The sequence below is a fragment of the Myripristis murdjan genome, chromosome 9 (genome assembly GCF_902150065.1).
Source record: "Myripristis murdjan chromosome 9, fMyrMur1.1, whole genome shotgun sequence".
NCBI lineage: Eukaryota > Metazoa > Chordata > Actinopteri > Holocentriformes > Holocentridae > Myripristis > Myripristis murdjan.
The window spans coordinates 34,320,179-34,343,984 of record NC_043988.1 but is presented as its reverse complement, the minus strand read 5'-3'; the positions used below and the strand labels follow the sequence as shown (position 1 = coordinate 34,343,984).

Genomic DNA, 23,806 nt, shown 5'->3' with positions numbered 1-23,806 from the left:
GAAATGACAACAGTTTGTCAGATTCCCTACATCTATAAGATGGGCAGCCTGGAACACAGCAGTATGGCATGATAACAGCATTTGAGCTTCCCACCATGAGCGTGATGTCAGAGGAAAATGGCCGCCCTATGAATATGGTCTACCAATGTCAGATTTTAAGTTTATTGACATATAAGAGAGCACATGGGCTTTCGCTGGCCTATTTATCTGTGTTAATTTCACCTTACACTCCATCCCCTTCATTCCTGACTGTGTTGCTGTGGTAATGTGCTCACTAGGTCGCTACCTACTGGAGACCAGTCTGCCCATGAAGAGGTCTCCTCTCTCTGTGATTCCTTCTCAAGATTTTTTCCATTTCTCCCCGTTCCACCACTGGGTTTTCTTGGGAAGTTTTTTTCTTGTCTGCTATAAGGATTAAGTCAGGGGGTTTCATCTGTTTTTGTCTGTTGTAAACTTGTGGGCCTGAAAAGCCCTTCAATGGCACTGTGACATATGGGGCACAAAATAAACTTGAATTTATACCCTATTCCTAATCTCAAAAATGAATCTACAAAACAACTTTGGAGATAGACATGTGAGTCTCACTCACATTCATCTGGTATTGTGGCATCAACCTGCTGCTGCATACTGTGCCACAAAATGACCTTTAGTCCCGTTACTTCAGTTTCTGCCCAATCATCCTCAGGACTAAACCGTTGGACAGGAGCCAGGTGGCCAGTGTGAGTTAAGTTGCCCGAGAGGGAAAGTCTGGGGCTCATACTCATGCAATCTGTGGACTGAGGTAGTCTTGGTAAGTCTTTTCTATATTTCTATATCAATTATATTAGACTAGTGGGTATTTTTGAGAAGCTGGATCATTGATGAAGCTGTTTATTGGACATTTAATGCCAAACACTATTTAGGAATCAGTGGTCTCCAGGTGTGATGTTTGTGATGTTTATGGTGTATGTGAATGAATATCCTGTGCATTATATTCAACAGAATCATTTAGGCTGCAAAACTAATTTCTAAGACATCACAGACTTACTAAGACAAATTATATTATCGAATCATATAGATGAGATACAGGGGAACTACTCAATGTTGTGAACACTGTGAGTAATTTAAGCTTTAAATTTGAATGGAATAAGCATCACAAGCATTCAATTAAACTGAGTATCAAGGTGTTCAGCAGAGCCTGAGCATTTTAAAATTGTTGCTAAGAAGGTGAAAAGTCTTGAAATGTAAGCTGTTGAATTTCAGATGTTTCATATCCATAATTAAACTCTAGGACTGTTTTATTTTGAAGGAATCAAAGTGTAAACTAGAAGAGTGCACTGAGAGGGGTGCAGACCTCAGTCAGGTGTATCTTCCCACTTTCGCACTAAAAGCTCCCCTATATGCTGAGCAAAAGTTGGAAGAGAGTCAGCAGCTAATTTTATTTTCAAATGCTTTTCAAATTACTACCTGAATTACTGTATCTTTTAAATATAATAATGTACAGTAGAGAAAATATACTATAAAACTCCCAAAGCCTCTCGACTTTAGCTGTGTCTTGTTCTCTTTGTATCTGTTTCAGTTTAGCACACAAATTTATCACACAAGTGGTCGGTAACCTACGGCTCATCACCCATTTCTGGCTCTTTGCCAGCAGGCATATGACTTTGGACAGAAACTACATTTCCAAAAGAGCACGAATTATAAAAGAGGAAAATTCTAAATTATTGGTAAGGTCTTACTCTAACCCTCTCTCTCACACAGACATGCACACATGCAGATACACACCAAAGACCTGAGAAAATTAGGCAAATTAGTCTGCAGATGTATGAAGGGACAGCTGTTTTTTTACAGTCATGAAGTATCAGGCTATTTAACCTATTGCAATTCCTGCTTGTTGACAGATCACATCTGCCTCTGAATCTGCTTACAGGTGTCTTCTTCCACGTGTCTGCTCTGTGTTCTGTTGACTCTCTCTGTCAGCTGTGTGTTTTATCAACCCAAAAAGCACAACCCATCTCCTTATAACGATCAAAAAACAACTACGCTAGACAGTGAATATCAATGATTTGAGGCACCCCTGCAAGAACGTGCATGAAGGGTCACCGAAGAAGGCAACACGCTGGTAGCAGTTATACTAAAACCAAAAGGGATTTGCCTGCAAAAATTCACCCCCAATGTTGTTATGTAATCAGGGATTCCTGTTGAGCTGCAGGGAAACAGGGTATTATGGAAAGTCTTAAGGTAGTGTGCCAGAGAGAATGATGAAATTGCTGTTGGAATGAATCGTGATACCTCTCATCATGTTTTGGTCATGTTATGCAATAATTTCAGGGCCAATCCTGATTTCCCCCCTTTGCCTTACCCCTTCATTTTCCTTACTCCCACATACAGTGGGGTGCCCCTTTTCTTTTGGGGATCCAGGGGTAGTTGTCATCTTGCCCTCCAAATGGCCCTCTAAATGCAGCATTTCCAGATGGGCAAAGATGATAAACATGGAACTTCTGTATGGATTATGGCTAGAGATGACATACAAGTAGTGTCGCAGTTTTCTAGGTAGGGATTTCAACCCCTACCCCTTACAGGGCCACCTAGTTGGGCCACCTAGTCGGAGGGGAACTGGGATTGCCCCTTACTCTCTTAACTTGTAGCAGGTTAACATTTTCTTTACAGCCACACATATTAGTTGCTGTGTAGAAAATGCCCTTGACTCATATGTAAATCCACATACAGCCATTTGATACTTGTGCACTGCTATTTTTCAGCATTATCCAGCACCGAAATCTGAGAGCACTAAATTTCACCGAGGGAGCACAACTTGTTCTGAGCCAACAAGGAAAGATTAGACCAGAGATTAGAGATCAGGCAATCCTGTTCTTTGCTTTTCACTTCCTTTTACCTTTCAGCATTTTGAAAAGTAAACTGGTACATAACCTTAATACAGTGAGATTAGTAATAGGTGTGAAGCCTCTCATTTTAAAATAAAAAAACAAGATCTGAGAACATTGTGTCTCTTGTCAGATTCTCTTCCAGACATGAACCGACCGACCCTGGTGGTGCTTGTTCTGCTGCTCTGCACTTTGCCCTTCATACATGGAGGGAAAGTCCTGGTATTCCCTGTGGATGGAAGTCACTGGATCAACATGAAAGTCATCATTGAGGAGCTTCACTCCAGAGGCCATGAAATCTCTGTGATACGGTCAGCAGACACTTGGTACATTAAGGCAGAGTCCCCTCTCTACAAGACCATCAATGTCAATACCTCTAGTGGTTTTGATGAGGAAGTCTTTGGGTCATTTGTGATCAGGATGCTGAACCTGCGACGGGAAGGAGCATCAGTTTGGGCTCGTATACCACTGGAATTGGAGCTGGTGGCACAGTTTTACGAGCTCAACAAAAGCGTGGTTCAAATGATGGAGCTGATTTTTGAGGATGCTGAAATGATGCAGAGTTTTCGAGATGCCAAGTATGATGTAGTACTGACAGACCCCGTAGTCGGTGGAGGGGTGCTGCTGGCTCATCGTCTGAGTCTTCCACTTGTTTTGAATGTAAGGTGGACCGTCCAAGGGGAGGGGCATTTCGCTATTGCCCCCTCCCCACTCTCATATGTCCCACTCCCAGGGACAGAACTGACAGACAAGATGACATTTCCCCAGAGAATGAAGAATTTTCTTTACTATTTTTTTACACGTTTTCAAATTGCATACGTCACAGACCCAAACTACAAGCCTTTTGTCCATCGTTACTTTGGCTCTGATGTACACTACATGGAGCTCTTCCAAGCGGCGGACATCTGGCTGATGAGAAATGATTTCACCTTCGAGTTCCCCCGCCCCACCATGCCCAACATCGTCTACATGGCAGGCTTTCAGTGCAAACCCTCCAAGCCCCTCCCTCAAGATCTGGAGGACTTTGTTCAGAGCTCTGGTGAACATGGCATCATCGTAATGACATTGGGCACCTTGGTGGGAGAGCTTCCAGAGGACCTCACAGAGGACATTGCAGCAGCTTTTGCGCAGCTACCACAGAAGGTGATCTGGAGGCACATGGGCAAAAGACCGTCCACCCTTGGCAACAACACTTTACTCCTGGACTGGCTGCCTCAGAACGACCTCTTGGGTCACCCCAAGACCAGAGTCTTTGTGGCCCACGGAGGCACCAATGGAGTCCAGGAGGCCATCTACCACGGTGTTCCACTGGTGGGCCTGCCCCTTATGTTTGACCAGGAAGACAACCTCTCTCGGATGAAGGCAAAGGGCGTGGCCAAAGTACTGGACATTGCAACTGTAACTAAAGACATTTTCCTGGAGGCACTGAAGGAAGTGCTTTATGAGCCGTCCTACAGGGAGAAGATGCAGACACTCTCCCGGCTGCACAGAGATCAGCCCATGAAACCACTGGACCGTGCCATGTTCTGGATCGAGTTTGTCATGCGACACAAAGGAGCATCGCACTTAAGGACTGAGTCTTACAAGATGTCCAAGATCCAGTACTACTGTATTGACGTGGCCGCCTTTCTGCTGGCAGTTGTTTTGCTGATAACAATAATTTTAATTTCTGTGATAAAGTTTTTTCTGAAGAGGTTGTTGTGCAGAAAGAAAGTGAAAAAGGAGTAATGAGTGTCCTATAGCATAGTCTTTACAATTTTACCCTGATTAAACCTTTATATGAGGAAAACAGCATTGAGGATATTCTCTTATTTTGTGTTTTTAGGTTTACAAACTAACAGCCTCTTCCTACATCTGTATGCACTGGTATCCCCTATCTTAACATATCTCATAACTGTGATTTTTTTTTGTTTTGTTTTGTTTTCCTTTCAAATCACGATTATTATTTACAATACCTTCCATGTATAAAGCCTCTGCGTATATAAGTTCAATGATGCAGTGCGAACAAGGCATTTGTAATTTATTGGTAAGTCTGGTCTCACAGGCAGACATGCAACTGCAAGTATTTTTGGAATATGACTTTAGCCTGAAGGATTGGCAGTAAAGCATTCTTTGGTGGCTGAAGGCGGCATATGGTGAGTGTTGGATAAAATATGTATTATGGATGAAGTTTTACTGTAAGATGTTTACATCTTAGAGCATTGGTGTGTATGTTAAAATATTCAATGGAAAGAAAGACAAATACTTGATGTTACTGATATTTGGTTTTGATGCCTCAGTGCAGCCAGAATTTGCTGCATTGCAAAGAAACTGTTTTGCAAACAAGAGAATCATTGTTATAACAGTGGAAGTGACTTTTTTGTTTTTGTTTTTGTTTTTGTCCATCTGTACACATCTTTTCACCATCAGTGTCAGTTCTAACCCAAATGGGATAAGATTTACATCTGGGAGCAAATATGGCCAGCCATACAAAAATAAAAAAAACAACATCAGATATGAGCAGAAACAGAGAACAGGGTACAGTGTCCAGCAGTGTGAATGGAGCTGAAGTGGTGAACTTACTGTTGTATGGTGTAGTGAGAGCAGCTTCCCCAGCGGTAAACAGAGGCTGGTTCTCCTCCTGGCTGCCATCTGCCTCCCTGTGGTGAAGAGAGGAAGGACAGTGGGTTAGGCGGGCCGGGAGGGGTCAGATGCAGGGCTTAAAGCAAGGAAAATTTCTGAGCCTGAAAAATCGTTCAGAAAAGACCTTAAACAAAACCTAAAGAAAACGTAAAAACTTTAAAGAAAGAAAGAACAGAAGCAGAAAGATAAGCTCTTGAAATGTGAAGCAGTACTGATCTTAAGGTGCTTTGTCACTTATAATGTATATGCTTTCTACAGCTTCATTCTTCTTGTTGACACAGTTTCCCATTAATGTGTTGCATGAGGCATTATCCTCACATAAAAATGTACCCTTATCTTCCATGATCTGAATTACAACTTAATTGGAAAATAGTCCACTAATTGACATGTGCTCTGACTTAATTAAATTCAGCCGTTTGAATGATCACTGATGGCAAATTAAGTGCCTCCAACCTTTCAATGAATCTATGAATCCGTGCAGAGGACGCCACTTTTTTATTTAAGCTGACGGTGTTTGTGTCTTTTGCTGCATGCGAACACCTCTGTGACAGCCAGGCTCTGTGTGTCTGCAGAAGAGAAATCTGATGTGTGCTTATACACTAAGTCAAAGAAGCATCAGGCCTCTAAATAGACAGGAGGAAGCTTGACGATTTCCTGAGTGTGGCAACTAAGTCAAAAGATGAACTGCATATTTTCTTCAGCTGTTCTCTTAGTTCCAGCAGTTTGCTCTCAACAGGTGGAGTTATGAAAGTTATCATAGCTGTATTCACTAAAACCACACATACTCGTTACCCCCTTCCACCTTCCACCCGAGCAGTTAAAGTGATAAAGGTGAGGAAGGTGATGAACACCAATAGATTAAAAGGATGACATAAAATGAATAAACAGGAAACAGGCAAAAAAGAAACACAACAGATGCCAACAGTAAAACAGTTCGGGGTGTTTTCAACTCAACTCAGGCTCCAGGCTCAGCCTCACCTCCAGGGACAGACCCTCTCCGCTCCGCTCCCACCGCCGGCGGGCTTCAGCCCTCGATGGCAGGACGGCGAGCTGACGGCTAAGCCCGCTGACCCGGCCAGGCAGAAGGCCGTCTCCAGGTAGCTCAGCGGCAGAGTCCTGTTCACCGGCTGGTGGATCTGAGCGCCGCTCTGCCGGGTCAGAGCCGCCCGGTTCCCCACGTAGAAGTGGACGAGGGCCGGTACCGAGTCAAAGGCCTCGCCCTCCAGCGTGTACTGAACACGCGTGTACGTCTCGCTGGACTGGACCAGTGTCTTGCTGATGAGGAAGTGGAGTGTGTTGTGCTCCCAGCGGCTGGTGAGCACGTAGTCTTCCCGGCTGGACTGGGAGTCCCTGATGAGGAAGTCACCGTGTTTCAACACCAGGCTCTCTGACACCTGAGAACGGCCAGAAAACAAAACATTTTCTATATAAATAAATCTCCATTTTATCTCTATTTCCTGCTGGCATGAAATCCAGGTTAATCCCATATCCAGTTCATGAGAGGTTTCCTAGTTGTTGTTCACAAAACCAAATTCTCTGGCGCAAAGGAAGTGATGCATTTAAAAATGTTCAGAAAGAACAGAAGAACAACTGGGTAGTCAGCATGAGCAGTGAGCAGGGCCACCATGGCTGAGAAGAGAAAGAAAGAAAGAAAGAAAGAAAGAAAGAAAGAAATCCACCAACAGAAACTCCCATAACTGTTTGATTGACAGGTGATACCTGGGAAGTGCAGTCCAGAAACACCACAGTGATGAGCGCTTAGCAACAAAGATGGAGACTTGAATTTAAAAAAAAAAAAGAAAAAAAGATGACTGCCCTGTGCCAAAGATGGAAACAAACTTCAAAAAAGAGAATTTCACTTTGATTTCCCCCGACCTTTTCATAAGTCATCCATCAGTTTGTGTGTTTTCTGTCTATTCCCATTTCGAGTCACAAAAGTTTCCAGGCCCCTGCTGCCCTAACAGTATAGCAATGTTTGCCGTTATTTGAATTATGAATGCAGCTCTAATTTTGTCAGTCCACACTACTGGCACTTGATATGTTATGGCTCCCTCTTGTGGTAAACTGCAGCAAACAACTGATCAAGTTAACATTACAATAATACCCAAAAGGCAACACGAACCAGCAAAAATCTATTTGACTTACATGAACATACATGAACATTTTTGTTACACCTGTAACACTTACTAATAGAGGTAATGCATTTAATACTTATTTTATTATTATTATATGTTTTATGACATGCATATTTCTTATTTATGTCAGTGATAATTCATTAATAATAATTGTGTGTGTGTGTGTGTGTGTGGGTGTGTGTGTATCTGAAAGCATGTGTCCATACTTTGTAGGGCTGCTGTTAATTTCATTGTCAATGACTGTCAATTATTTTTTCAATAAGTTTAATTAGTGATTTTATTCTATCAAATATAAAAAAAATAATGATAAAATTATAAATCATAAACCACAAGTTACCACAGCACAAAGAAGATGTTAAAGTTGCTTACTTTTTGGACGTTTAATAATGACATGAAACACAGAAAAGAACCTTGAAAACAGAAAAAACAAGTAATCTAGAGGAAAATGTTTGGTACTTTTACGACATAAATGCCTACAACTCTTGATTATCGCAATTCAATTCAATAAATTGTCTAAAGATTGACCTACTGATTAATCAGCTAAGCATTTCAGCACTAAAACGTAATATCCTCAGATGTTGACTGTTAAGAACCAGATCTGAATCCTCTCTAAATACAATGTACTACAGGAAAGCAGATGTGTAGGCCCAGTGTGTGTGTGTGTGTGTGTGTCTGACCTCCCAGGGGATGCAGCCGTGGTACCAGGCGTGGCTCCTCAGGTTGCTGCTGCTCAGCTTCAGCTCCTCCTCCAGCTGCTTCCTCAGCGTCTCCGACGGCGGCTCCAGCCAGAACTTCTCCTTGGAAAACTGAAAGGGCATCACAGGTGAGCAAAAACAGGAAACCTCAGGTACAAACGAACAAAAAAACACAGTGCAGTCCAGCTCCCAGCCGCGGTGGTTTGGTGCTGTTGAGACGCACATGCAGCCCTGCAGGTGTGAGGTCAAAGCCCAGCAGAGCCTCTCCTCCTGCTGCTTCTTTCTGTCTGTGAACTTTTAGGGAAATCAAATCGGAGTTCCCACTTTCCTTAAAACAAAATGCTTCCTCATCTGTGTCCTGAGGGGAAAACAGCCACTTTGGGCGAATGTTGTGAATGTGTTGGTGTTGAAACTGCAGCCTGCCTCAGCTCTGTTTGTTAGACACACAGGGTGCAGGGGTGTGTGTGTGTGTGTGTGTGTGTGTGTGTGTGTGTGTGTGAAGAGGGGGACGGACAGCTCTGGCATTCCCACACTACGCTGGCATCCAGGAACAGCGCAGTGGCGGCACCAGAGGCCGGGGGCCGAAGTCTCGGCCGCGTCGCCTTGGCAACGTCATTGTGCGGCGGCGGGTCATCGCTCAGAGCTTTGTCACGTCGTTTTACACAAAAACTCAAACGGATAGCTACTGTATATCAAGACCCCCCCCCCTCACACACACACACACACACACTCTGTCTCACTCCGCTCGCCTGTTTTTCCACGGCCGTGCAGGGGCTGGGAACGGCTTTTTTTGTGGTTTCAGAGCCCGACGACCCCCCTGAACCCCCCCCCACCCCCCCGACTTCAGTTACTGTTCCTACTCCCTCATCTAGGTGACATGTTGTTTGTCTCAGACCCTGACTCCCCCTCCCCCGCCCACTTTTCCCCATTGAATGATTTCTCCCTCGGGACTGAGAATTCGGGTTTTGGCGCCGAGCCAGCCCAGCGCCACTTCAAAACAAACCAGGGGTCGAGGGGGGCTGTGGTGTGAGGGGTGTGTGTGTGTGTGTGTGTGTGTGGGTGTGTGGGTGCTGGAGGGTGGTGTGCTGGGCCTGGGGAGGGCGTCGCTAAAGACCTGGAAGCCCCATTAATGAATAGCTTTAATTTCATTAGCATTATCATTCATTGCCAGCTTGTCCCATTCAGACGAGTGTGTTTGTCAAGTGCGCAAGTATCCAATTATAAGTCAATGAATTGGAAATTCTCTCTCTTTCTCTCTCATCCCTTTGTGCACCTTTTCCAGGCGGAGCCGGGCACGTCGGAGCCGGGCCGGGGTTGCCAGCGGAAACCCAGTTGGCTCCAAACTATTCGGCTGGAGAAAGCTGTATTCCTCCAGCCTTTTATGTCGCCAGTCCTAATTGAATTAGAGCTTGACCGCTGAGTGTACAGGATGCTCTCTGGGGTTTGAACACAGACAGGCGGCGTGGGGGGTTTCATTTAACATTTATTTAACCAGGTACGCCCAGCGGGAATACAGAGCTCTGATTGGATAAACATCAGCAAAAAATTGATAAAACAACACATAGAGGAAATGCAGAGTGAGATGATGTGAATATGCAAAATAAAACAATTCAAACCACAAAAAGGGGAAATGCAGTCAAAAAAAAAAAAGAAAAACAACCTACCTTGACATATTCTCCGCTGCTGTCTGTCGAGTCCGGCTGGCTGAAAAACAAGGAGAGGAAAACGTAACCAGGTGTGAAAATCCTGCTCACAAAACCTATGAACTTTTACAACTGAGATGTCCTCTGTAGGCTTAGTGGATGAGATTCAATTCTAAAAGTTGCATGTTGGGCAATTTGAGTAATTAGTATAATCTGAATTAATCTGCAAAAACTGGAAATAGCTAAAATTTTGCTTCTAGTTAACTTGGGAAGGTGATCTAAGAGTCTAATTCCATGTTTGTGATGTCCAGAAATAATGAATAAATAAATAAAAATTATGTACCGTCTTGCTTTTAAATGGATGTGGATCTAAATTCTGCTGATGAGGAAAGGCTGCGTGACTTAGTTATGGCTGAGATTCATTTCCTTACATCCAAACACAGACTCAGACTCCAAGGTCACCACCCTAAATTGACTAAAAGCATAAACATTATTAGCTATTTCCTGGTGTGTACCTAATTAGTAGGCTCCATCATTTATGCAAATTATGCTAACGAGGAAAGGTTGCATGATTTACTTATGGAAAGAGATGAATTTTTGGACCGATCAGACCGTAGACTGAGACCTGAAGATAACCTTTCTAAACTGACTAAAAGTGAAAATATAGCCATTTCCTGATTTTTGACTTAATTTTTTACATAATTTACACAAATTATCCATGGGTTTAGACTGTTACATCACATTTCAAAGTGGCAAAATTATAGCCATTTCCAGTTTTTGGTGATCAATTAGCTTGTTATGCTAATTACTCTAATAAGCCCAACATGCAACAACGAGCTTTATCTCATCTGCTGGGGCTGTAGATGATATTTTAATCATAAAAGTTGATGGGAAACAAAATCGCTGGGTTTCATACAGGCCATGCAGGGGCCTCCAGTCAACTTCAAAACCAGAAATACAATAAAATGGTAGGAACAGGAAATAAAACAGGAATGGGACACAATAGATCGACATGCATGTGCAGTGTCTGTGTGTATATTATACATCAAAAATAATAATGATGATAATCATAGTAGGAAGAATACTTTAGAATTTAACATAAAATATTCAAAAAGCAGCAAGATTTATTTTAAGTCAGCTCCTTGTTGCTCTTCAGTCAGAGAAGAGCGTCAGGTTGTCGCTGCAGAGCTTGTACAGTAACGTTGGTGCTGTGTGTTGTTGTCGGGTGAGGATGTCAGCGTGCACTTTGTGTTTGCTGTCGATACTCTGAGGTAAATGCCTCAGACTTGGAAATGAGCCAAGTGACAACTCGACAACAGCTGCACAAACACCGCCGTGCAAAACCTCAGTGTCACCTTAAATCACCTCTGAAAATACTTCATATCAACAGTTTAAAAAAAGAAAGACAGACAGACAGAAAAAGAAGTAAAGCGCAGACATGCAGCTCACCTCCTGCTTTTCATCTGTTTTATTTTGGTATGAACATTTTGCAGCATCTAGGCTACAGACAGGCCTTTATGTTTTCATTTTTTTTTATTATTATTATTTGTGGCATTTATCTGTCTTTTCTAACTGTGTGAGTTTGCTTTTTTTCTGATTTATTTTTATTTTAGGTGTTTTTGGTGGTAATCTTGTTGGGATGGAGGTTATGTTTTCACCCCGCCTGCCTGCTAAGACGCCTCTGAAGCCTCCCAACAGATCTGGCTGATATTTGGTGGAGAAACGCCGATCAACTGATCAGATTTTAATGACGATCCGAAACACAGATTTCTACCTTCAGACGATTATTACTTCTTAGATAAAACTATGATTCTGCGTTCATGTTCTGGCAGCAACGTCCAACATCTGGGACAAAGTTGGCTGCTTATCAGTTTTGCAGTCACCAGCAGTGGAGAGAGAACTACAAACTGCTGCTCCAGTAAAAGTCCTGCTACTCTGCTGATATCTGACTGCAGTAGAAGTAGAAATAGTGCTGTAAAAATCAAAATATACAAATACACAAAAAGCTACTCAGTCACAGTAACATGAGGAAATGTATTTCGTCACTTCCACCTCTGGCGTTCATGTGGTATTTCTAGAGAAAATCTAACCTGAAAACAGAAAGATACTCAAACATGCAGTTAAACATGCTGAGACAAATGGAGCTGGAGAAGGTTTGAGCGCCTCCTAGTGGGGCAGGGTTGGTACGGACAAACTCACAATGTAGAACTCTTTTATTTGACATACAACACAAGAATTATTATTATGATGAGTAACAGTAGTACTGGCACTAGTGGTTTTTGCAGTACTAGTAGTTGTAGTAGTAATACCTGCAGCAGCAGGAGTATCGTAGTAGGAGTGGTAGGAGTAGCAGTAGTAGTAGTAGTAGTAGTAGTGGCAGTAGTAATAACAGTAGCAGTAGTAGTAGTAGTGGTAGGAGTAGCAGTAGTGGTAGTTGTAGTAGTGGTAGTAGTAGCAGTAGTAGTAGTAGTAGTAGTAGTGGCAGTAGTAATAACAGTAGCAGTAGTAGTAGTAGTGGTAGTAGTAGCAGTAGTAGTAGCAGCAGCAGTAGTAGTAGTAGTAGTAGTAGTAGTAGCAGCAGTAGTAGCAGTAGCAGTAGTAGTAGTAGTAGTAGTGAATTATTATTATGATGAGTAACAGTAGTACTGGCACTAGTGGTTTTTGCAGTACTAGTAGATGTTGTAGTAATACCTGCAGCAGCAGGAGTATCGTAGTAGGAGTGGTAGTAGTAGCAGTAGCAGTAGTAGTAGTAGTAGTAGCAGTAGTGGTAGTTGCAGCAGTGGTAGTAGTAGTAGTAGTAGTAGTAGTAGTGGCAGTAGTAATAACAGTAGCAGTAGTGGTAGTAGCAGCAGTAGTAGCAGCAGTAGTAGCAGTAGTAGTAGCAGTCGTAGTAGTAGTAGTAGTAGTAGTAGTAGCAGTCGTAGTAGTAGTAGTAGTAGTAGTAGTAGTGGCAGTAGTAATAACAGTAGCAGTAGTGGTAGTAGCAGCAGTAGTAGCAGCAGTAGTAGCAGTAGTAGTAGCAGTCGTAGTAGTAGTAGTAGTAGTAGTAGTGGCAGTAGTAATAATAGTAGTAGTAGTAGTAGTAGTAATAATAGTAGCAGTAGTAGTAGTAGTGGCAGTAGTAATAATAGTAGCAGTAGTAGTAGTAGTAGTAGTAGTGGTAGCAGTAGTAATAATAGTAGCAGCAGTAGTAGTAGTAGCAGTAACAGCCTAGTCGTCGTGTTAGTAGTAGTGATCACTTTCAAATAAAATTTTTAAAATCTCTATCATTTTTAAACGTTTAAAACCCGTGTTTCTAAATGAGCTTTTAATGAATGTATTCGTGCTCTCTCTCTTATTTTTGTAAACATTTTATTTCATTTTAACTTTGTTTGTAACCTTGTTGTTGTCTTTTGTGTTGTACCTCCTGCTCTGCACCTCGTACGTGTTCATTCAATTTATTCAATTTAATTTAATCCAGTTCACTTGTCGTTTTCTCTTTGTATAACCACTTTGTATCTTTGAATAGAAAAGTGCTACATAAATAAAGTTATTATAGTTATAGTTATAATAGTGGTAGCAGCAGCAGTATTAGTACTGGTAGCAGTATTGTATTATTTCAGTATCAGTGTGTTTGAGAAGTGTGTTTCACGTCCTCTTACACAACACGTGGCAGCAGCAGTGTGTGTTAACACGACAACACCCAGCAACAGCTTGCAACATAACAAACCTCTGCAGGGAGGACGGGAATGTTTCAGGCATCCATCTGAGGAACGTCCGTTTTTTTTTGTTTTTTTTTAATAATGAGCGAAGGAGCAGTTCTTCTCTCACGGACGTCTGTGGTTTCATCAAACCATGAAATGTTTGACACAAGAGGAGAAACCCCCCCAGGTCGCAGCGACGTGGCTTCCTCCTCCTGACAGCAGTGACGCGTCACGGCGGTGGAAGAGCTCGCTGGCAGGGTGAAGGGTTTGTGTTTTTTTTGTTTGGTCACTCTGCTGTTCCTCAACATCAGTGTGTTTCCATGAGTAATGTCAAGGGAGGTGACCTTTTGTTCCCAAACACAAACTCTCAGAGCACTCACAGCAGCAAGCACACAAGCAAACACACACACACACACACACACACACACACACACACACACACACACACACACACACACACACACACACACACACACACAGCACATACAGAACATGTGGAATGAGTCTTTCCCTGGCTGTTTTCACACTGAAGGCCCAAATTCTGAATTTGAGATTCAGATTTTTATGAATCCTGAAATCATCCACTAATGATTTTTGAGATTACAGTCCATTAAAAAAGACTGAATAATGGCAATTTTCTCCACTTTCTTGCCACTGGTGTGTCTTATCCGTCAAAATATTTATTTCAGGTGAAGGAACACTGAAAAATTCTGATTTTAATGCTCAGCTGCCAGTCACATGTATGCCTTGACATTTGATTGACTGATGGATTGACTTTGGTCAAACTTGTGTTCCAGATCAGAATTGATAAAGTGACTCTGTGCAGCTTCCTACTGTTCACACTGATCTCAGGTCACATCTGAACCACATTTGAGAAAAAAAACAAAACAAAATCTTAAATGCGGTCACTGTCAGCTGCAGCTGCAGGTCACCAGCAAATGAAACCTTCAGGGTTTTTTGGCCGAACTGAATGAGAATTTCGAAGACGTCACTTTGGGCTCTGCTAACTTGTGATGGACATCTGTAGTTATTTGTAATACACTTTAAAGACCAAAGAACTGATTAGAGATGCACGACGCAAAACTGAGGGTTGGTTGAGATTGTGGTACAGACCACTAAAATTCAATGTGGGGAAAAGCATGTACTTTATTAAAAAGCATGTACTTTAATAAAAAGCATGTACTTTATTAAAGCGTCCAAAGATAAATCAATAGTGAAAACAATCATTAGTTGCAGCTCTAATTGGTTTGTGAGACGTCTGTGTTCTGTGGATCTAAAGGTCTGCGTTCATGCTTTGGCAAATGGACAAGTGAAGCCATTTGCATTAAGGCCAGAAACACGTCACATGACCAAATGAAGCAGGACATCTCACACTCGCCGAGCCACCAAATCTCATCGACTCAAAACAGCGCCGCACGTCGGGACGAGGCAACAAGGGGAGCTGGAGACGCTGACGTTTCGTAGGTCTGACCGACGGCCGACTTTAGTGTCGAAATTTGCACATTAATGAGCAGTAAAGACAACATCAATTTGCAATTTTTGTTTGCACGTCATCACACAATTGGATGTTCAGCAATGAATCCACTAGAGGGCAGCGCAGAGTCCAGAGTTTCTGGCAACAACAAACATGGCGGCGGTGGAGGAGGTCGTTATACTGGAGCTGCTACAAAGAGGCAGAAGAGGAGGTGGTGTTGTGGAGGACGGTGGTCTGTGAGGTCATTAAATGCATCACCAAAGAAGGACAGTGGTCTGTGAGGTCATTAAACACATCATCACAGGAAGACCCACAATTCTTTTCTCTAATATTATCAGTTTTTAAAATTTCTTCTTCATGTCTCGCCTATCCACGATTTTCCTGGAGCGCTTCCAGGGTTGTGGGTGAAACATCCGGTTGACTCAGGCGGAACGTGGAAGTAGCTATTTGTTTACGTTACAGTCTCGTCTTTTACAACGTTAGTTAGCTCGCTACTTTGTGCTCAGCTACTACAGTGACGCACTGCAGCCCACAGGATGGACCGCAGGTTAATGAAGCCCGGGGAAGACAGCAAAGATGTCTCTTAAACCGATGATGTCGGCGCCGACAGGATTCAGCATGCCTGCTTTACATATCGATATCTCCTAGACCGTTTATGACATACAGAAAAAAATGTCGGAAACCGGAGAAACACACTGGGATTAGACCGTCGTGAGACAGGTTAGTTTTACCTACTGATTTTACCCTGCTGACATCACGGTAACTCCGTAGGACTACTGACATTTCTACCGTCCAATCACAGAAGAGTCCCCGGTGTGTCACATGTTTGTAATATGAGCTTCTCAGTACCGTAACTCCTGAACCAATGGTGCGACCGAAAAAAATCAGACGGTTTCTTTATCCAACCACTAACATTAAATCCATGAAACGAAACTTTACCAAACGTAAACACCAGTTACCGCCAGCCAGCTCCAATCTTTTTCCGCCTAAACTACTACTTCTGCTGGCGCACCGGAAGTTTGGAACATAACTGCTGATAATGGTTTCCCCAGCAACTCCCCCAGGAAAATTGTGGATAGCGCAGTCTCTAATAATAATAATAATAATGATAATAAATTACATTTGTATAGCGCTTTTCAGGATACCCAAAGTCTCTCTTGAACTATCGGCTGCCTCCACGATTTCTGGTGGTGCCGTTCCTTTTCGCCTGTATCCTTAAACTTCCTGAAAACCTGCACAAATACTGACGAAATGAACACAGACTACGGCCAGGAGCCTCTGCACGTATCAGGATTAACTTTGAGTATAAATGAGTCCTTAAGCAGGAGTGGTGTTCATTTTTAGCTCACATTATGTTATGTTTGCTCACCTTAACCAAGACCATTCCTTAACCTTTACAAAGACTGATTGCACCACGATGCACCACAGAGCGACACAGGAAATCATTCCTGCCTGTGGCCATCAAACTGTACAACTCCTCACTCAGAGTGTCAGACACTCTAAGTCAGTGGGCTGGCCCCATAAACTAACTCTTGTGCAAATTCCCTCTGTGCAATAATCCATATTCAATACCATACTTATGTGCAATAACCTATAGTGCAATAACTCCTGTCCATGTTTGCACTTGTACACATATTTTTTCTTTTCTTTCTTTTTATTCTATGTATATTTATATTTATATTTATACTTATATTTATAGTCCTTTCTTTATTTTTCTTGACTATTTGCTCTTTTTACTTTACACTTTGAGTGGGAGTTGTTATTGTAACAAAAAGTAATTTCCCCCTGGGGATCAATAAAGTATTCTGATTCTGATTCTGATTCTGAAAGTGTTTCTGGTGGCTAAAGCTAATGACAGTAAGTAAATGTAACGTCAGTGAGACTCCTGATCCTACCTGTAGGTTAGGCTCTACTCGCCCACATATTTAGAACAGATGTGCAATGATAATGTCCATTCAATAACCTGATAACAGTTCAAACGGGTGCAGACGGGTGTTTCTTTGTGGCTGTTGTTGTTGTTGTGTGGTGTGTTTGACTCTGTTGTTGTCATTGTGGTAGTTGTGGTTGTTGTTGTTGTACTGTTTTTTTTTTTTTTTTTTTTTTTTTTTTTTGCCCCTCGGGGACAAATAAAGGTCTTGATATTGATATTGACACCAGCCAGGGTTCAGAGGGCGGACAAAGAGATGAGCATCACAACCACGTCTATCGTTTACCGTAAACAGAGTGATGTCATATCCTGCTGCAATCTGATTGGCCCGTGTGACACGGGCACTCTGCCCTCTCACACTACAAGAACGACAAATATTTCAAACATGTTGTGAAATGATCGGGATGTCCCAGAGTGCATCGGGAGGTCGCTGACCTCACATTATGAGAGCAAAGATGAGACTTTTTTTTTTTTTTTCTATGATCTTGAGAATTTATCTGGGATGCGTCAAACCGGCTGTGATATTGTCCGGGGTTTGCCTGGCCTGAGCCGTGTGGACTAAACAGGCGATACAAAGAGATGTGAAACTCGTAAACAGACTTCTTCTTCTCGCTTTAGCTGGAAACAGCTGTAGATAACACCACGACCACGACCACGAGCAGCAGCCCGCAGCCTGCTGGACCCGAGATCCTCTCTGTGGCTTCGTCACGGTCACGTAGCGCTCAGAGCTGATCTGAGACCAGGGCAAACCTGATCTGCTCTCTAGAAAACACTTCAACTTTTACAGCACTTCCTGCAGCCCTGACAAGGCATTATGGGAGTCAGGCACACCCAGCGCACACACACACACACACGCACAGAATATGTGTCAGGGTGCACACACACAACACGCCTGCAGACACACCAACACTTGCACATTTGCATGCAAGCCTGCTGTGTACGTGCACACACACACACACACACAGAGGGACATAAAGACACTGCCCGTGCATCAAAGCATCCCATAATAATCAAAAAAACAAAAACAAAAACAAAACCCAAACATGATGCTGCCCGCGTCCATGAGAAAACGGAGTTTGAGGTTTACTACAGAGAGGAAAACAAGAAGTAAGACAAATAAAACCCCTGGGTGACACTTTTAAACGCCGGTCGAGGTTAGCCTCCAAAACCACTTCTGTTCTGGGAAATCCACAAACTGAAAGCAGAACTGACCGACCTCTCTTGGACTGAGAAAGCGGAGATATTGGTCTGAATCAGGCTGGGAAAAGAGCCCTCACCCACCACCAAACAGATGATGGTAGATTTTGCCTAAACATGATAGAAAAAGCATCCAATCGGTTCATCTGCTGCAAAAAAAATGAAGAAGTGGCCTCTGGGGCTACGTGGACGTCCTGAAAAATCATCTCTGCTGGTACGGAAACAACATATATTTAATCGGAAAGCCTTTGTCGGGAAGAGAGCAAGGATCTCCAAAGGTTAAATGTTTTTGTGCGACGTGCACTGCAAAAACGCAAAATCTAAACAAGATTTTTTGTCTTATTTCTAGTCAAAATATCTCATTACACTTAAAATAAGACATGATCACCTCAGAAGTAACTTGTTTTTAGACAGTTGTCTCTTGTTTCAAGTGAAAATTTGCTTGTTTCAGTGACAAAATTTGCCAGTGGAAAAAGTGAAAATTCACTTGAAATAAGTGAAAATTAGCTAGAAACAAGAAACAAATTTTGCCAATGAAACAAGCAAATTTTCACTTGTTTCAAGCAGATTTTCACTTGAAACAAGCGACAGTTGTCTAAAAACAAGTTACTTCTGAGGTGATCATGTCTTATTTTAAGTGTAATGAGATATTTTGACTAGTAATAAGACATTTTTGACTTGAAATAAGACAAATAATCTTGGTAAGATTTTGAGTTTTTGCAGCGTGAAGACATTTTTCAGAGCATCCGAGCGCCCAGCTTCATGTTTACAGTGGAACAGGACTCAGCGGAGCGTTCCAGCCTCCAAAAGTAACTTAATAAGCTCCTCATTTCCATCTTGTCCCCGCTCAAACTCCTCGCCTTTAACGCACAAGGCACACCGCAAAGTTTCTGTGCTGATTTCTCAGTTGACAAGTGTTGACTGGAGAGATTTTCGTCCGACTGACGGCGTTGAAAAGGGCTCCGCGGCCGCCGGCCAACACTATCAAACCTGCTACATCGACTTTGATGAGTGTGAGGTGATAAAAAACGCTGGCACGGAATTGATTTCCACGCTCTCAGAATATTAAAATTGAGTAAACGAACACTGACGATTTTGCTGTATTGTCATAGTTTTGTTTTCCTTGTACGGTTGGTTCTCAGGCGATCAGCAGAGGTGCAAAGTGACCGCGTGCATTTACTCAGGTGCTGCGTTTAAGGACATTTTTCAGGCTGTGTCACGTTACTTGCGTATTTTCATTTGGGGAGACTTTCTACTTTTCCTGCTCAACATTTCAGAGGGAGATCTCGTGCAGAGGGGGCTTTTCTATGCAAAATGAATCACATTTTGCACGATGCATGCAGGATAAGCAGCAGTTAGAGTGACAACTATAAATTCTTCTTACAGGTTCATGCATCAGAGGCCATTCTCCAAATGAGTGCTTTTACTTTGGAAACTACATTTTACTGACAATACTCCTGTACTTTAACTGAGGGAACATTTTGAAAACAGAACTTAAATTTTTAATGGAACAGTTTCCCATTTCAGGGTTGCAACTCTTCTCGAGGACAGGATTTGAGTATTTTTTCCACCGTTGCTGAGCAAACCTTTTCTGCTTGGATCGTGAGAACTGGAAACATACACGCTGGTGGATTTTGGCACTCACAAGCCACCGTACAGGACAACACACACCTGAGGCTCATTACCACTCATGGCCACAGATAAAAGCCAGGCAGGGTGTCAGTTCATGAGTCAGTGCTGGAGCCAAGCGCGGCTCCATCACCGCCACAGTCTTATCATAGCTTGGCCGAGAACGCAGAAACCAAATTCCTTGTAGTTATGTAATGTTCAGTCCAGTCCAGAAGCCAGACACTCCTCCATAAACACACACACACACGCACACACGCACACACACACACACACACACACACACACACACACACACACACACACAGGGACAGGGACAGGAACACAGCACATCCTGACATCTTACACTGACTTGAAAGTGAACAAACTGGTTGTAAAGGTTTTACTGGGACCTTTTCCTGTTTAAAGGCATCAGAGGACCAAACACATGCGGCGGCTCTGACGCTACAAAACACCAAACACGCAGCCACAGCTGATCAGCGCGTGAATAACAAGAGATCAGTGGCACAGACAGATTAATCACAGATTAGTTTCCACTGATTTCACTGTCACTTAACTTGCTGCGAACTCTTCTCTTAACTCCCTCATCAGTGGCAGTGTGTGGGTCCAGCTCACACACACACACACACCCCGCAGCCTCAGCCTGGCACCACGCAACTAGAGTGCACGCATAATTAAAAAAAAAAAAAAAAAAAAAAAAAAAAAAAAAAAAAAATCACGCCGAGAACTTTTCCCCCTCACCTCTTCCTCATGGTCCCGGCGGCTCCGCGCAGCGCAGGCCGGCGCCTCGGCTCCTCTGCTCGGCTGCTGAGCTCCAGGCGCCCGGCCGCTGGGTCCTGAAGCGGAGCGGGCAGGGCGGCCGCACTGCGCATGTCTGCTGCCGCGGTACCCCCGCCTCACAGCCCGCTGACCGCACTACTAATAATTATCTATCTGCGGTAAAATATGTTTTCATCATCATTACTGTTGTCTCTATTGTGCCCTGACTATTGGCGATATTATAGTGTGCTAAAATAAAACATTAAAGAACAGGTCAAATAAAATGTTAAAATTATATTTGGACTAAATATTAATGAAGATGGTGCATTACTGTGTAAATATTGTTAAAGGGTTAAAATATTAAAATTTCATCCATCCTCAACAGGTTATTATCAAGTCACCGGCGGGAACTGCACGAGTTTTATTTTTCATTATTGTGGTATTTATTCATTATTTTATTTATTTATTTCGTATATTTTTAATAGCCGAGGAAATGTCTGTTTAATGTATTTTTTAAAATGTATTTAATTTTTTTTTTTTTTTTCCCTTTTTCCGTTTGCTGTCATTAAGGACGAGATATTACATAACAAAATCAAGTAACTGAACTATTGCAAACAATAAGAAGACGAAAATGAAAAATAATTGAGATAAAATAATTAAAAATGATACCACAGGGTGATGATTTCACTTGTGGCTGAGAGTAAAGCAGCCTAAACTCAGTTAAACTCTTCATGAGGTAAACTTGCACAGGAAAAGAGGCAGAAGTCGTTTTTTTTTTTTTTTTTTTTTTTTTTTTGTTCTGTTTTGTTTTGTTTTTTGAAAATCAAACTTGCTGTATAACAAACTCAGTTTTGAGATCATATATCCATTTTTACTGATTTATTTTTAATGGTGGTTGTTTGCCTTGTGATGATCACTAACTTGAATTTGTAGTTGAAAAACCTTTTTATTCCAGCGGGCTCTGAGTGTGTTGCTGAATGTCCTGAGAGTGAAATCTGCAGTCTCACCTGTCCAGAGGCTCCACTTCCTGTGTGCGACCGGCAGTTTCCTGCGTCCTTGCTGAGCCTCGCCGGCTGCAGGACGTCTCAGCTATCGGGTCCATCGGCACATAGAGATCCTGCGGCCGGGCCTGGGTCGACACCGGGCTCGGCCTGCTGGGGGAGGGAGGCGGCGAGGAAGGCGTGGACGCCACAGCCGCCGCCATGTTGGAAGGCTGCTTTACAGAAAGTTGTTCATGTCTCAAAGACTCCCCTGAAGGAGACCTGGGCTCTGTGAAGCTTCGATCGGACGCCAAAGAATCACAGGATGGAGACGGAGACGGCGGCAGGCACCGGGGGGGCTGCGGGAGCTCCGGCAGGGGCCTGGCCTCCACAGGAACCGGTTGAGGCCGGTCGAGAGCGGTCAGGCTGAGGCCGGACAGGGCGCTGAGCAGAGGAGAGTCTCGGACATGTTCCCCTGCCATCCTGCGCTGGCTCTGCCCTCCGGCCGCCTCGGCTCTGCCGCCGCCCACCCTCCCCTCCTCCTCCTCCTCCTCCTCCTCCTTCCTCCTCTTCTTGGAGCCCTGCTTGTCTCTGCGGGGCACGGTGCCCACGTGTGTGTACATGTCGCTGGAGCGGGCGTAGCTGGGGCTGTGGACACACGACTCCATGTCATCCACCGTCTGGCTGCCCGGCGCGCCACCACCGAGCTTCCCATCATGCTTCGGGGCCGTCTTGTGGTCGGTCTTGCTGGACGGCCGGCGGGGGGAGAGGTTGGTGAGGCTGCCAAGCCACTTTAAACCTGGGAGGTTGGAGGCAGCAGCCAAAGAATGTAATCTGTCAACACTTATTAAAGCAAAGAGGGTCATATTATGGGGATTTGATTCTTCATGTTTTTCAAGAGACACGAACTCTTACAAAGTGATTGACAGCACCACACTGAAACAAATTATATAACATTTTAAAGCCTGGTGGGTAAATGAAGGTACTGCTTGATAAATCGATGATGCTTTCGTGAACTGGATCCTCTATAATTTTGAAATACTGATTGATCAACCTCAGACAATGGCTCACCTCCCAAAATGAACTTAAAAATAGGGGAAGCACACCTTAAAGGTGCACCATGCAGAATAACATTGTTATTATAAAATTCTTACACAAAATTATTCAAAGTTGCTGAGGGTTGATTTAAAGCGAGTGCTGTTTAGACTACAAAAAACAAAACCAAAGGAATAATCTCATGATTATCTGACTCGCTAACAAATTACGCATTTATTCCACGTTTTTTGCCAGTTGAGTCTAAAATTTTTTGCTTAATCAACCCAATGCAATTTTGCGTAATACACCTTTAATATGTTTTCCAGGTCTGTTTAAAGGGAGCAAAGCCAAATCACAAACAGTGGTGAGATTTGTTTCCAAAAGTCTGTTCATGACTGATGGATTTTGATTGTCTTGAATAACACACTAACCTATAAAACATTTCCAATCCTGCAAATAATAGTAATAAAAAAAAATAATGAGAATCATCATCATAAACTCACAGGTCACAAGTGATAAACTCATCAGACTTAAAAAAATAACTGAGGGGTATAAAAACCAATAATAGACAATAAAAGGCAGTTCAAAGGAAATTAAAACTTCAGTATTTGATAAATGTTTGAAGAAGAGGCTTAAACGTAATCAACCATCAGACACATCTTTACCCATTTAGATGTGCTCGTACATTTGAAACCAAATTCAAATGATAATAATAATAAAAAAAATAATACAGGGCCTTTAAATCACCACTTGGACGAGAAACTGCAAACACTTAATTTTCACTTGGTCTTGTGAAAAAGGAGAATGTTTTCTTTGCGTTCCAAGTCATCCGAGGAATGTTATTGTACTCCGGTCTGCAGAAACTCTCCCCGGTTTCTGCTCTGAACTGTGACCCGAGCTCTCTGCCATGTTTGATTATGTTTCTGCCCCGGGGACCTATTAGAGGCTGGACCCCGACAGATATTTATTTCTCCTGCTAAATATAGACTAATGATTTTGAGCGAGAGCCCGAAGGGAGATAGCGAAGGCACAGACACGATAGAGAAAGTTTTATCTGACCCCGGCGAGTTATTTTGAGGTGCTGAAGGTGATAATATGGACGCAAACGACGTGAAAAAAAATATATACGATTTATGATTCTTACATAACAGCCGGCAAACATCACC

At 42.9% G+C, this 23,806-nt stretch overlaps 1 protein-coding gene and 1 pseudogene across 1 annotated transcript in view; one reads left to right on the top strand and one right to left on the bottom strand.

The window, feature by feature from the left end:
- Positions 1-22,106, bottom strand: part of sh2d3cb (SH2 domain containing 3Cb) — a 67,645-nt gene extending 45,539 nt beyond the window's left edge. Inside the window, exons 1-5 of the mRNA XM_030060824.1 lie at positions 21,633-22,106; positions 9,981-10,020; positions 8,299-8,427; positions 6,465-6,880; positions 5,427-5,503 (exon numbers count right to left, since the gene is read on the bottom strand). Of these exons, the coding sequence (XP_029916684.1) occupies positions 5,427-5,503; positions 6,465-6,880; positions 8,299-8,427; positions 9,981-10,020; positions 21,633-22,087 (1,117 nt within the window). The 5' untranslated portion in view covers positions 22,088-22,106. The remainder of the gene's footprint in view (positions 1-5,426; positions 5,504-6,464; positions 6,881-8,298; positions 8,428-9,980; positions 10,021-21,632) is intronic.
- On the top strand, positions 783-5,348 carry LOC115365698 (UDP-glucuronosyltransferase 2A2 pseudogene; annotated as a pseudogene).
- Positions 22,107-23,806: the final 1,700 nt, after the last annotated feature.